At 35.9% G+C, this 15,388-nt stretch overlaps 1 protein-coding gene across 2 annotated transcripts in view; it reads right to left on the bottom strand.

The window, feature by feature from the left end:
* unc80 (unc80, NALCN channel complex subunit) overlaps positions 1-15,388 on the bottom strand; it is a 380,168-nt gene that overhangs the window by 302,004 nt on the left and 62,776 nt on the right. For both annotated transcript variants that reach the window (XM_089101793.1, XM_089101792.1), the window contains 2 exons: positions 15,254-15,274; positions 13,764-13,909 (listed from right to left, as the gene is read on the bottom strand). In XM_089101793.1, the coding sequence (XP_088957919.1) occupies positions 13,764-13,909; positions 15,254-15,274 (167 nt within the window). The remainder of the gene's footprint in view (positions 1-13,763; positions 13,910-15,253; positions 15,275-15,388) is intronic.

The following is a 15,388-nucleotide window of genomic DNA, read 5'->3' on the forward strand; positions in this document are numbered from 1 at the left end:
TTGGGGGTCTGGGTGGGCCTTTGGGGGCGTCGGTGGCCCTTTGGGAGCTTGGGGGCTTTGAGGACCGGGGGCTTCCTTCGGGGTTGGGGTAGGAGGATCGGAACCCTTTGGGGTTGGGTTAGAGGACCTCACAACACTGTTCAAATGAAACTTGTGTATTATAACGACCACACTCAAATTCTCTTCTAAAATCTCTTCAATAATCTTCTTTTAAAATGTCTCTATCTGTTTAGCCGAAATATTTCCCTAACCTGTCTAAAACGGTTTCGCCCAAATAATCCCTAAACGCAAATTCAGAGTGTTCATTTGTTATTGGCATCTCTGCGCTAACGCATTTCAAATTAATAAGAAACCATTTCGCGCGCTAAAACAATTCATCGCTAAGATGTTTCTTGCCTAATTGTTTCCATGGCCTTTGGTTATTAATATCTTTTAGAGTTCGACCAGTAGAACTGTTCCCGAGGCGAAGACATTAATGACTTGGATCTATTCCTGGAGAAATGTTTCTAGGCGAAAATTTTTAAAGTCTGACAGATGATGTCATTGATTGATTGATCTGTCAGGAAATGGGAAATTAATTTGTTGTTTCTATGGGGAATTATTGATTCACGATAGGTGAATTGAGTTCGACAGCACAGGTGTTCCAAATTCCGGGTTTTTGTTGTTGTAAGTGCACGCTCTCAGTGAATGTCAAGGTCGATGTTGTTGTTGTTGACACACTTTGATTACGCAAATCAATTTCTCAGAAATTCACTTCCCCTTAGAGTCGTAGATCAATAACATTGCCACTGTTAGAATTCATTGTACAGGTGCAACCTTCGCCCCGGAGTTCTTACACATATAAACATCAAATAAATCGATCTTGGAAAAAGATGTCATTGACACCATTAGCCACGTATTCTCCCTAGGGAGGCTATGCCCTTATTTGGGGTGCAAAAAAAGTTGTAGGTGGCAGCAGGGTTGAGTGACACGATCAATAGGGTCACCTCTACTCCCTAGCCCTTCTAGAAAAAAAAAGAAAAAAAAGAGAGACAGATCAGTGCTACCGATGCAAAAAAGTCATTTTCCTTGGTGTTCAAAAGGGGGGGGGGGACTGTAATTATCCTACAAAAAGTTTTGGACCATGCTGATTCCAATGGTGCACTTTTTATTTTGATTTAAAGCCATTTTCAAGGGTTTTCAGGCCCTTTTTCGAAAGCACTATAAATTTCTTCTTGCAATAAACTTTTACTTCTAAGATTAACCAAAACAGTAGTTACCATTCCTGATCTAGTGTCAGATGGCAATTTTGTTTCACAAGACAGTTTTTTTTAAATACGTTTTTCAGCTTTTGATTACTATGGGCTGTAATTTTGCTTTTTACTAGTTTGCAGTTGCCGCTGCAACCATGAATAAACATATTTCTACGATGGTGTGGTAGCCTGCTAATATTGCAGTAGCTTCTTGGTGAGCAGACGAGGGGATAGGAAGGGGGGGGGGGGTATGGGTGTAAACGGGAGGGTTTCTTCTACACCTCCAGTGAAGAATTTTGGAACATAATTATTGCAATGGTACCGTTTTATGCTTCAAAGTTTTTCCACTTAAGAAATGGCACCAAAAGTGCTGTTTTTAGTGCTATATAGCACTTACCGATGGTAGAATTGACGAAAGCTCTTAGATATGAGTAATAACTTTAAAATGAGCCAATAAACCCCTCTATATAAAGTTCTCATAGCCCAAGGGCTCCAGCTTTTGCACTTTAGACATGCCACCAAAAGTGCCATTTCACACTTGCAGAGGGTGGAATTTATAGGAAGAACGTAGACGTGAGCAATATTAGCTATTAAATATCAGTCTACGATGTTCTGGTAGCCCGACAGCCCCAACCCTTGAGAAATGGCACAAATAGTGTCAATTTTAGTGCCATGTGGCACTTGCAGATAGCGGAATTTATAAAAAGCACGTAGATGTGATGAATAGCTTATAATGAAGCCATTAAGTATCTCTATGATGTTCTGGTAACCCACTAGGCCTGGAAGAAAAAGAAGAACAAAAAAGGGATATAGATCAGTGCTACCAATGCAAAAAAGTGATTTTCCTTGGCCCTGCTGATTTTAATGGTACACTTTTTATTTTGATCTGACGCCATTTTCGAGGGGTTTCACGCTTTTTTCGAAATCACAATAAATTTCTTTTCGCAATAAACTTTAACTTTTAAGACGAACTAAAATAACAGTTACCATTCCTAAATTAGTGTTGGATGGCAATTCGTTTCCACCAGGCAGTTTTTTCCTAAACATGTTTTTTGACTTTTGGTTCTGACCGTCTTAAAAAATTCATAATAAATTCTTCCAACGGACTAATGAGACTTACTAAGGGGGCTGGGAGGGGGAGTATACGTGAGGGTCCCTTGTAAATCTCCAATTAAGGGTTTTGGACCATAATTATTACAATGGTACCGTTTAATACTTCGAAGCTTTTCAACTTAATAACTGGCACAAAAGGTGCCATTTTTTGTGCTATTTGGCACTTACGGATGGCAAAACTGATTAAAATCATGTAGATATGAGCAATAACTTTTAAATCAACCGTTAAACATCTCTCTAAGAAGTTCTGGCAGCCCACTAGCCTCTGGCTTTTCCACTTAAGACATGGCATCAATAGTGCAATTTTTAGTGCCATTTGACAGTTACAGGCGGTGGAATTGATAAATAAAACGTAGATATGAAAAGTAGCTTTAATGTGAGCTATTAAACATCTGTCTGCGATGTTTCTGTAGCCCGCTAGCCCCACCCCTTGGGAAATGGAACATAATGTGCCTTTTTTGTGCCATATTTCACTTGCAGATAGCTGAATTTATAAAAAGCACGTAGATGTGAGAAACAGCCTTCTAATGAGCCATTAAGCATCTCTCTATGATGTTCTGGTAAACCGCTAGCCATGGAAAAAGAGGGAAAAAAAGGGAGACAGATCAGTGCTACCGATGCAAAAAAGCGATTTTCTTTGTTGTTCAAGGAGGGGGACTGTAATTTCCCTAAAGAAGGTTTTTGACCATGCTGATTCCAATGGTGCACTTATCATTTCGATCTGACACCATTTTCGAGGGGTTTCAGGCTTTTTTCGAAATCACCATAAATTTCTTTTCGCAACAAACTTTTACTTTTAAGAGGAACTGAAATAATAATTATCATTCCTGGGTCAGTGTTAGATGGAAATTTTTACACTAGGCAGTTCTTTTCAAAACGCGTTTCTTAAGTTTTGGTAACTATGGGCTGCGGTTCGCTCTTTACTAGGTTGTAGCTGCCGCTGCAACCATGATTAACAAGGAGGCTATAAACGACTGATTCTAGACTTACTAAGCAATTTAGTCCCATCCTTTAGGTAAGAACAGACAACAAGACGGGAATCCAAATACTTCGATAAGTTCAATGTTTTCCTCCGAAACAGCTCTGTAATCTATGAACGAGATAAATATTGTTGCTTACCTTAGAGGGTTTGAACGTATTGCTACCTATCACCATGAACACATAACAACTCGGCTAATGCCATAGTTTTTAGTAAAGCCCGTTGTCATTTGCGTTTTACAGAAAAAAAATTAATCAGCCAATCAGAAAATTGTGTTTAAATCTGTATTTTGCGTCTTCACTGATTGTTTAGTTTACTGACTATCTTCACTGATAGGGTAGGGACCATAAAACACCAAAGAAACAAAGAAACACAGGACTTTAGATCAAGTTGGCCCAACATGACAAAAAAATAATAATCTAGAACTGATGCCTTTGGAGAGATAATTTATTTGTAGGAGTTGTCAGTAGTGAGCTATCAATCTATCCGGGAGGCACCCTGTCTCATCGAATACGGTAAAGGCACTGTTTTAAGCTACTGAAAATTTGGCTGAGTTTCTTCAGGGCATTTTCCAAGACGCAGAGGTGTTGTTGTTTACATTTTACATTTCATGTATATTTACATTTTCTATAGTAGTTTAGGTGATGCTATTGTTTACTTATGCAAATTTAAATGTTCAAAAACCTACGGGTCCGCTCAGAAAAACCCTCAAGGGTATTCCTCAAGCCACTAATCAAGTCGGAAACCCCCTCATATAAGAAAATTGACTTTAGTACCCCTTCAAGATGTTAGTCTAATGTTTACTTGTGTAAATTCAAATAACCTTGTCAATGACGTCTAGGGTTTACTTATGTAAATTTAATGGAAGATTACGTAGTTTTGAGTGTCAAGAGTTCAGAGCGTCAACATTGTGAATAAAGATTTTTGTTTATAGAAAGTATATTTTTAGTATTGGACGTGAGTGCTTTTATTGTGTTGGAGGTTGAATGTACTAGCAGCAGAAAAATGAGCCCAATATTGCAGTAGAAATTGAAAGGGGTTATTGGCTAACCCTTGAATGGGATAAGATGTTTGCCAGATATCTGATATCATTCATATCATTGCAAATTCAAGCTGGAAGAACAGTTAAGTTTTGTAGCAAAAGTGAATATAATGCAGATACATAGACTACAAGATGAATTAAATGCGTTGGGGAAATACATTGAAGAGAATAATCTGAATCACTATGTTAAAAAAGAGTGAGAGTGTTACTATTCTATTTTTGAAAATAAAAATGCTTTGAAATAAAAAAAAATGTTTTTATTGCTGGATATTTTACTAGGTTACCCCTCTTCTCTCTAGGGATCCAATGGATGACGAGAGAATACTCGAGGTAGAAAGGGTTTTCATTGATTGGTATTGTTAGTTTCGTCTAAAATCAGCAGGATTAAAAATGAGTGGATTTGAGAAACAAAAAATAATGCGGAATCTTGTGACTTTAGAAAAATGCTTGAATCTAAATGATCATTTTCAACAGTTATCACTGCAAAAGAAAATATTCTTTCAAAGAAGGCCTGATGATATCATGAAAGATGAGTTTCCATCTTTGGATTATTGTATGATGCTTATGCGTTGCGGGCCAAACGCATTTACTCATTTTATTGACATATTAATCGAAACAAAAAAAAAGATATTATGGATTTGCTTTTGAACACTACCTAGACATTTAAGTTTTTGAATGTTGATATAAGACTCTATCCAAACGTTATTTTCAGTCTCTGTTTTTCATGAAAGCAACAAATAAGTCGACAATTTAAAAAATCCTGTCCAACAGGTTTAACTAATTAAGTGTGACGTCGCTGGATTAATCCTCCTCTCTCTCTAGAAGTAAAAAGAAAATTCTTTGTTTTCGATCGCAAATTAGTTTCTTTTTGGTAGTGAGCTAGTCAACATTAAAAAAATGTTCTACAAATGTCCACTATGTTTGTGTACATTGGGCAGCTGGTCATCCTGTGACATTTGCACTATTGTTGATGACTATGACGAAAAGTATAGACTATGTAATCCAGATAAACTGTATGGAGGATATGCAGTGCAAATTAAAGACTGTAATTTCTGTCTTGAAGTGGGTTGTGACCCTCACACTAGAGGTTTTCTACGCTAATATTATCACTATGATAAATGTGATCAATGGGAAAAAACTAACCCTGGTATGATTGAAAAAAAACTCTAAACGTGATTTCAATTTATTTTTTAATAGACTGGTATCCTCGTGGGTTTAAATTGTTTTCTGTCGAGGAACCTGGGCTACGCTTCAATTGCTGGAATAACAAGAGAATCTGGTTCCTGCTTCATCACTGTGAAGACAATGCCTTCTATGAATATAAACGTACTGATTTGTATTTGGTTGTTACAGAAAGTGATTCTTCATATGAGAATACCTTGTGTGACAATGCTTCGAACAAGCAAATTGAAACACCCGAATTTTGTAATATGAATCAAAATAGTATAATTGGTTTTACAAAGAGATATAACAAAGTTGAAGCTACGTTGTATTGTAGAAAATGTGACTTAAATGAGGATGATCGCTAGGTATAGCGTGGCACGCACACTAAGTGAATCTAAAGAACCTAGATTGAAAGAGGTTAGTCTAATGTAGACCATCAGTTAAAAATCCCTTATGTTGCCCTCTGTAACTATAGCGGTATAGATGGTAGCACTGGGAGTAGTGAAAATGATTTATCAGGGAAATATCGATAGCGTTTAAGGCGAAAAAAAACAAACGGTATCGCTGTCTATTGCTTTACCACTCTTCCCAGGAGGTTGAATTTTTCTATGCTCTGGATCTTTTAAACTAAATAATGAAACAATATGAAAAAATGTTGTAATATAGAAAATAGTCTCTTAAAACTCCAAAACCTGGACCCATAAGCCCAATAAATCATAAAAAAAACAACAAATGTTGCAATATAGAAAATAGTCGCTTAAAACCCTCAAAAGCTAGTATGTCAAAATGGCCCCCAAATGTCAAAATAGCCCCCAGATGTGTATGAAAATGCAAATATATCTATACCACTATCTGTCTGTCTATGTGTGTTTGCGTCTATGTGTCTGTGTGTCTGACCATCTGTTTGTCTCTCTGTGTCTGTCTCTGTGTGTGCGCGCGACAGTGTCTGTGTGTGTGTCCATCTCTCTCTCTCTCATTGTGCCTGTTTGTCTGTCTGTGTGTCTATCTCTCTGTGTGTGTGCTTGTGACTGTGTGTGTGTCTCTCTCTTTTTGTTTGCCTGTGTGTCTGACCTTCTGTTTGTCTGTCCGTGTGTCTTTCTATGTGTTTGTGCGTCTGTGACTCTTTCTCTCTCTTGATCCTTTCTCTCTCTCTCTCTCTCTTTCTTTACGCCCGTGTTTCTAACCGTCTGTTTGTCTGTCTGTGTGCCTGTTTCTGTGTGGGTATATCTGAATGTGTGTGTTAGTCTCTCTCTATCTCTCTCTCTCTCTCTCTCTCTCTCTCTCTCTCTCTCTCTGTCCCCCTCTCTCTCTCTCTCTCTCTCTCTCGTTCTCTCTCTCTCTCTCTCGTTCTCTCTCTCTCTCTTTTGACTGTATGTGTTTGTCTCTGTTTCTGTGTGCCTGAGTGTCTGACCGTCTGTTTATCTGTGTGTGTGCACGTGACTCTCTATGAGTGTCTCTTTCTTTCTCTCTCTCTCTCCCTCTTTCTCTCTCTATGTGTGCCTGACTATCTGTCTGTATATCTGTGTCTTTCTCTGTGTGTGTCTCTGTGACTGTGTGTGTGTGTGTGTTTGTCTTTTTCTTTTTGTGCCTCTCTGTGTATGTGTGTCTCACAGTCTCTGAGTCTGTCTTTGTGTGTTTGGGTTTGACTCTGAGTGTGTTTGTGTCTTTCTCTCTCTCTGTGGCTGTTTGTCCGATCGTCTGTTTGTCTGTCTTAGTGTCTGTCTTTGCGATTGCATGTGGCAATGTGTCCTTGTCTCTTTCTCTGTGTGCCTTTGAGTCTGACAATCTCTTTGTCTGTCTGCGTGTCTGTCTCTGTTTGTTTGTGCCCCTGACTGTGTGTGTGTGCGTGTCTCTGTGTGCCTGTTTGTCTGACCGTCTGTTTATCTGTCTGTAGGTCTGTGTGTGTGTGTATGTGTTTGTGTGGCTGTGTTTGTGTTCCTCTTTCTCTGCGTCTTTGTTTTTGGCCGTCTGTTTGTCTGTCTTTGTGTTTCTCTGTGTGTGTTTGAGTTTGACTTTGTGCGTGAGCTCTGTGTGCTTGTGAGTGTGACCGTCTGTGTGTCTGTCTCTGTGTGGTTGTGTCTGAATCTCTCTCTCTCTCTCTCTCTCTCTCTCTCTCTCTCTCTCTCTCTCTCTCTCTCTCTCTCTGCCTGTGTGTCTGACTGTCTCTTTGTCTGTCTTTGTGTCTGTCTTTATGTGTGTGCGTTTGACTGTGTGTCTCTCCCTCTCTCTGTGTGCCTGTCTGTCCCACCATCTGTTGTCTATCTGTGTCTGTTTCTTTGTGTGTTTGTTTGACCGTGTTATTCTGAACATCAGTTTGTCTATCCGTGTGTCTGTCTCTGTGTGTGTGAGTGTGTCTTCCTTTCTCTCACTCTTTCTCTCTGTCTATCTGTGTTTGTGTGTTTGTGTTTGACAGTATGTGTCTCTTTCTCTCTGTATGCCTTTGCGTCTGACCATCTGTTTGTCTGTCTGTGTATCTGTCACTTTGTGTGTTTGCGTGTGACTGTCTGTGTGTGTGTTTGTGTGTGTGTGTGTGTCTCTCTATTCTTCTCTCTCTTTCTACCTGGTTTTCTGAACCTCTAATTGTCTGTCTGCCTGTCTGTCTCTCTTTCCCCCCCTCTCTCTCTCTCTCTCTCTGTCTCTCTCTCTGTATGTGTGTGTGTGTATTGGTATTACTATTTTTGGAAAAAAGTCAATCAACCCTGGTTGAAACAAAGGAATGAGAAAATAAAAAAAACAATTCCGCTTTAGTATTGCCATTTTTGGGGAAAAAGTCAATCAACCCTAGCTTAAACAAAATAATGAGAAAAGAGACAGAGCATTACCGCTTTGGTATTGCTATTTTGTGGAAAAAGCTGAACAACCCTGATTGAAACAAATGAGGGAGAAAAGAAACAAAGCAATTCTGCTTTGGTACTACTACTTTTTGAAAAAATGAGAAAAGAAACAAAACAAATTCCGCTTTCGTATTGCTATTTTTGGAAAAGCCAAACAGCCCTACTTGAAACAAAAGAATAGACCAAATAAACAATAGCACTTATACCTAGCCGTCATCCTCATTAAAATTTGTATAGCTATGATGTAACATCCACATGTGTGCAATAAACCAAATAAACAATGGCACCTATATATAGCCATCATCCTCATTAAATTAATATTTTCTACAATAGAATGTAGCTTCACTTTTGTTATAAATCTTTGTAAGGTCAATGGTACTATTTTGAATCATAATGTAAAATTCACGTGTTTAACTTTGCTTGTTTGAACCAATGTCACATATGGTATTCTCATATGAAGAATCACTTTCCGCAGCAGCCAAATAAAAATTAGTAGGTTTATAATCATAATAGCCATTGTCTTCACAACAATGAAGTAGAAACCAGATTCTCTTGTTATTCCAGCAACTGAAGCGTAGACCAGGTTCTTCTTCCCAAAACAATTTAGAACCACGAGTCTCTTAGAAATAAACTAAAATAACGTTTAGGGTTTTTGCAATAATACCAGGGTATTTCCCCATTGATCACATTTATCATAGTGACAATTGGAACATAGGAAACCTATAGTGAGAGAGTCACAAAATTCTTCAAGACAGGAGTTACAGTCTTTAAAATGCACTACATATCCTCTATGCTATATACATGGATTGCATAGTCTACACTTTTAGTCATAGTCATCCAAAATAGTGTAATTCTCACAGGAAAACCAGCTGCCCAATGTATACAAACAAAGTGGACATTTGCAGAACATTTTTCCAGTGTTGCCACTCTCACTACCAAAAAGAAGATAACTTTTGATAGGAAAGAAAAAATATTCTTTTTACTTTTAGAGAGAGAGAGGAGGATTAATCCAGTGACGTCATATTTCAAATGAATTAAATCCGTTTTGACAGGACTCTTTAAATTGTGGACTTATTTGTTGCTGTCATAAATTACAGAGACTGAAAAAATCATTTGGATAGAATCTTAAAACAACATTGAAAAAATTGAATATCTCGGTAGTGTTCAAAAGCAAATCCACAATATAATTTTTTTGTTTCAATTAATAAGTCAATAAATTGAGTAAATACGTTCGAACCACGACGCATAAGAATCATACAATAATCCAAAGATGGAGACTCATCGTTCATAATATCATTATTTGAGAGAATATATTCTTTTTCATTGATAACTTTTGAAAATGATCATTTAGATTCAAGCATTTTTGCAAAGTCACACGATTCTGCATGATTATTTGTTTCTCAAATCCACTCATTTTTAATCCTGATTCTCTCACTGCTGATTATAGACTAAACTAACAATGCCAAACATTTTTTTCGATTTTGAGACATTTTTATTATCAAAAATATAATATTAACAAACTCATTCTTTTTTCATATATTGATTCAGATAATTGTCTTCAGTATATTCCACCAATGAATTTGATCCATCTTATAGTCTATGTATGTGCATTATATTCACTGTTGCTGCAAAACTTAGCTATTTCTCCAACTTGAATTTACTGAATTATATCACATATCATATATTGCAAACATATCATCCCATTCAAAGGTTAGGCAACAACCCCTTGTAATTTGTACTGCAACATTGGTTACTCTTGGTTTTATTTCACTGCTGCTAGCACCTTCAACATAGAATAGAGTAGAAGCACTCATATCCAATGCTAAAAATATGCTTTCTATAAATAAAAATCTTTATTCACAATGCTAACGCTCTGAATTTTTTTTTAATACTGCGGTAAGTGGTCCAAAATAACCGTGCCTAAGCTCTAGGAAAAGAAGTGCCCATGACACACAAAACCCACTTTCACTGGATTACAAAGATTTCTGGAACTAAACATGTGTCGTTTTCCCTTAAAACCACGTCATACGTAAACATTAGACGCCATTGATAAGGTCGCTTGAATTGACACAATTAAACATTAGTCTAACATCTTGAGGGGGTACTAAGATCAATTTTTTTACATGTGAGGGTTCCCCACTTGACTAGTGGTCTGAAGAATACCCTTGAGGAATTTTCCGACCGGGCCCGTAGGTTTTTATACATTTAAATTTACATAAGCTAACAGTAACATCTCCGAAAACTATGATGTAACAACCATATGTGTGTAAAATGTAAAAGATAACACCTGAGCGTCTTGAAAATGCATTCAAGAAACTCTACCAAATATCTAGTAGCCTAAAAAAAGTGCCGGTACCAGGATTAGATTGGACAGGGTGCCTCCCAGATAGATTAATAGTACACTACTGTTGTCTTGTAGGTTTTGTAAATGATATAATTCCTACTCATGTAAAGAAGGTTGAGATTAAATGGGAAGTTTATACCAAAGCTGAGGATGCAGACTCAATTAAAAAAAGAATCACGGTTGAAGCTGATGCTCTGGAAAAGTTGAAACAAATCAAACAGTCCGTGGTAAAGAACTGTAAATAAGGAGCGACTCGGAGTCAATAGTAGCACAAACTCTAGAAAACGGAATTTTAACATTGGTAGATACATCAAAAGGATCAGCTTATTATGCTGATTTCAAATATGTAAGATTCTTCAAGCTTGGTGTTACCCATCAAAAGTTACGACCTTGAGAAAATATGCCTGATTTTTGAAATAGGGGTAAAACACCCACTAAAGTTCAAGGAATTTTAGTGAAAATCACGCCATCATATTCAGCGTACCAGACAACCCTATTGTAGAAGTTTCAAGATCCTATATAAAAAAGTGTGGAATTTTGCTATTTTTGCTTGAAGAGAGATCACGGATGCTGGTTTTTTCGTTTATTTGTTTTTTTTTTCTCCAGGGCTGATCCTACTGAAATAATGGTCCTGGATTATAGAGAGAGGGTGCATTCGAATGAAAATTAGAAGTTTCAGCGCCCTTTTAAAGTGACCAAAAAGATTTTAGGGCAACTGCCTCCCCTCACGCCCATTTCTCCCTCAAAGTTATCTGATCAAAATTTTGCGATAGCCATTTTGTTCAATTGAAAGATCAAAAAACTATTTCTTTAAGTGCAAAATGACCCCCCACAGTCCCGTGGAGAGAGGCTTGTAAGTTTTTAAGTTTACCCATTGTTTACATATAGTATTTACTATTGGGAAGTATACAGACACTTTTGGGCAGGAGTTTGCACTTGGGGTGTATTTCTATAGATAGAATCTTAATTGAGGAGGTAAATTTCTGGGGATTGAATTTTCAAGGGAAAATTTTACACTGCGGGGATTTGACAGAATCACTATACGAAATTCTTTTTAATTGTCTTACATTCTCTTTGCCAAATTTTGCACGTGGAGATGTCCCGGGGGGAATTATCCGGTTCTATTTTCCGCGTGTTTTGATTTTCCGGGAAATAATTTTCACGGAAGAGAACATTTCTGGAATGATGGAATGATGTAAGATTCTTCAAGCTTGGTGTTACCCATCAAAAGTTACGACCTTGAGAAAATATGCCTGATTTTTGAAATAGGGGTAAAACACCCACTAAAGTTCAAGGAATTTTATTAATAAAAGTTCATGTATTAAGAAAAGTTCAAGGCTTATGTCTTTATCGGAGAAGTTGAGATTCATGAACTAGTACGATATTTTGAAAAATCAGATAAATTTTTATCAAGATTTGCACACAGCTGCGACATTCGCATATCTGGCCGAATAATCATATTTGCATGTGAATAATCATATACGTATGTGGGAACCCAGGTTCAAAATGATAATGTTCTTAGGGCAATGTTCCACTCTTTTTTCAGTGTTACCATCGGCTGAATCGTTCGCAAGCGATTTTATGGGTAGGGGGAATTTTCAGTGAGTAAGGAACTGTCTGGAGTGAATTTGACCGGGAGGCTGCACTTTACGTTGTATGAAATTTCCTCTGAGGAATTTTCTGTGGGGAGGGGGGTATATTTCATGGAGGGTGAGCCAGATTTACCACTTTTTTTTAAAAACGACCAAAAATAAAATGAGAAAAATGTTTTTCTAACTGAAAGCAAGGAGCAATTTTAAAACTCAAAACATACAGAAATTATTCCATATAATTATTCCACCCTCCTCAATACCTTGCTCTTTACGCAAAAGTTTGAGTGTTTGTCCCAATTTTGTAATAACGTCACAACTCTACTTTTTGTCACACCTCTACTTTTTAAAACAAATTAAAAAAAAAAAAAAATTATTACACGAAACTAGAACGCTTAAACAATCTGTGATAAAAACCTAAAACAATTTAGAATGTATAAAATTGAAAAGTGAGTTTTAATACTACAATTTTGTGATCTGGGTCTATGTTCGACAGGGGTTATGCTTAACCCTGGAAATATGTTCTGACTTTTTTACGAAATTTTGATTGACGCATCTTCTAATCTACTATTTACGACTATAGCGCATGCTCTGTAAAAAAAAAAAAAAAACTAGCTCAGGGCAATCACAGTTTGAACCTACTAGATTCAAAACTATTAATAGATAGAGAACAAATAAGAATAGTAATATTATCAAAGGTACATTTTTTCGATGCTATTTCAACCAAGTAATTTTTTTCCATTAAATATAGGGATAGAAAGATATTAAATCTTATCGGGTCTCCTGTTTCATATGATTTTTCTTTCGGGACGGTTTTGCTCTCGTTAGACAGCTTTTCTTGGTATCTTTAAGAATTGTTAATAAATCCAAACTTTTCGTTTAGTGGTTCGGTTGAAGCTCTACAACTTATTTCGACTTCAAACGATTTTACAGGAGAACGAAACAAATGATTACGTTTTGATTTTTTTTTAAATATTTAAAAAGTAAAATGTACAATGTGTAGGTCATTACGTATATATGTGGGAAGGGTGGAGTAGGTTGGGCCCATGTTTCTTTGAAATATTGTGTTTTATTATGGTCTTCACATATTTGTCAGGTATTCCCGCTTTTTTAAGCTGAGCCATACCAATATCCCTACCATCCCATAGGAAGAAAAAACCCCATCTACTTGTGATTAATAATTCTTCTTAAATTTGGTGTACAGTGCATTAATTGTGTTAGTTAGTGTCCGCGGAGGGGATCTCTCTCCTTCTCCATCCTATGGAGGTAACATTACTTTTGAAATCCAGAAAGTAGAATTGAATCTGTCGAGGAAATCTTTTTCACTTCTGTGTCAGGTTGAAAAAAGTTTCCGAAAGAAATACAAAGGTTTTTAGAAAGAAATAAAAAGTAAAAATCACTTTTTATTTTTGTTATTGAGACTAAAGATTGGCTCAAGTATAGTTGGTAATAACCTAGACACTTACTTTTCATTTAATAATTGAGCAGTACATAGAATAATGTGTGGAATGGCAGCTTGGATGAGTTTCCACCTCGGAATTCCCTGAATGGCCTCTGTTAAGCTTGGCGACAATCCAAACTGAATATTCTGTACCAAAACTTTTTCAATTGACTTGAAAAAAAGAAGAAAATATTTTTATATTTTTTTGACATGGCATAACAAACTTTGATTGATGGCTAAGACTTTATATTTGTACAAGGATATGTGAATATTGCTATCTATAGAATTTGCGGTATAAATGTAACAGCATCCCTCTAAAATGAAACTATTTTTAATATATGTATCAAGTTTAGACACATAATTTCCTAAAGCTGAGCAAATGAAACAAATGAAATAACAAATGAAAAGAAAAGAACAAAGAAGAGGAAAAAACAAACTGATAAAATTTAATGTAGACAATGTTTTTTTTAAGGTTTTTCTTGTTTTCAACTTTGGCTCTTTTTCAATTTTTGTTCTGTTTTAGAAAAAACAAGAAGTTAACTCAAGATTTTACAAATACATTTTCCCTGTTCTACCCCCTCTCTCCAAGTAAAACTCTTGAATATTTGTGAAGAAAAATGGAAGTGACTTTTCTTGAAATATAGTCGTAGGATATTAATGAACACAAAATGTAACATCTATTTTGCAACAAAATACACGCAAAGTATACAACGAAAAATATAAACAGAAGCTAGATATCTTAAATCTTAAATAAAAATTATAAGCATAGCTCTAGATTAGATTAATGAGGGTCATAAACAAGGATTGATTTTGTTGGTTCACATGGGGAGGACACTACTCAAAGAAGATGATATTTTACGATTATTTTACAAAAACAATATTAAATGAATAAATCCAGTGAAAATTTGATTGAATATGTGAATAATTCTGCTTTTGAACGACTGTTTTTTATTGGTTATAAGATAGAATTATAATTATTTTCTTATTTAAATGATTGAAAAAGAATTCTTTTTGTGAAACACTTGAAAACCATGTTGTTCCTCTTTTTTCAAACCATAAATATTTCAGAGCTACCCTTTTGATTTAAATATGACGATATTATCAAAAGAACATTTTACTGTTCATACATCATTAAAACTAAGAAATTGCCTGAATTCTGTTTACTCTTGGGTCTTTTGGACAAAAAAACAACTTCAAAATGTTTTTGCATACTTGGATAAATCTGATTCCATTTTTGAATTTACAATACAAAAATTGCACCAAGAGAAATAATTTAAGCAACTAAATGTTCTTCTAAAGGATAATACTGTAATTTTGAGAAAAAGAAACGTTTATTTTGGCAAAATTATTGTCAGGAATTGAAAAACAGAATAAAATCAACAAAGCAAAAAACAAACACAGTTGGAACAACTAACCATTCATTATTTAACCGAATAACGGTTATGTTTTGTAGACCAGTGCTCAAATTAACTCTTAAAAAAAAAAAATATATTTATATATTTAAAATGATCATACCTTACAGGCCTCCTTTAGCTCCTAGAAGTAAATAAATATGATTGGTAAATAAATAAATAATAAACAGAAGAAAAAAATTAAGTAGTCTTATATCTTGTTGCGTTAATTTACCTCCATATAGTCATTTAAAGATCA

This window comes from Artemia sp. Qi Xiang Cuo, chromosome 15, assembly GCF_049724085.1.
Source record: "Artemia sp. Qi Xiang Cuo chromosome 15, ASM4972408v1, whole genome shotgun sequence".
NCBI classification, from domain to species: Eukaryota; Metazoa; Arthropoda; class Branchiopoda; order Anostraca; family Artemiidae; genus Artemia; species Artemia sp. Qi Xiang Cuo.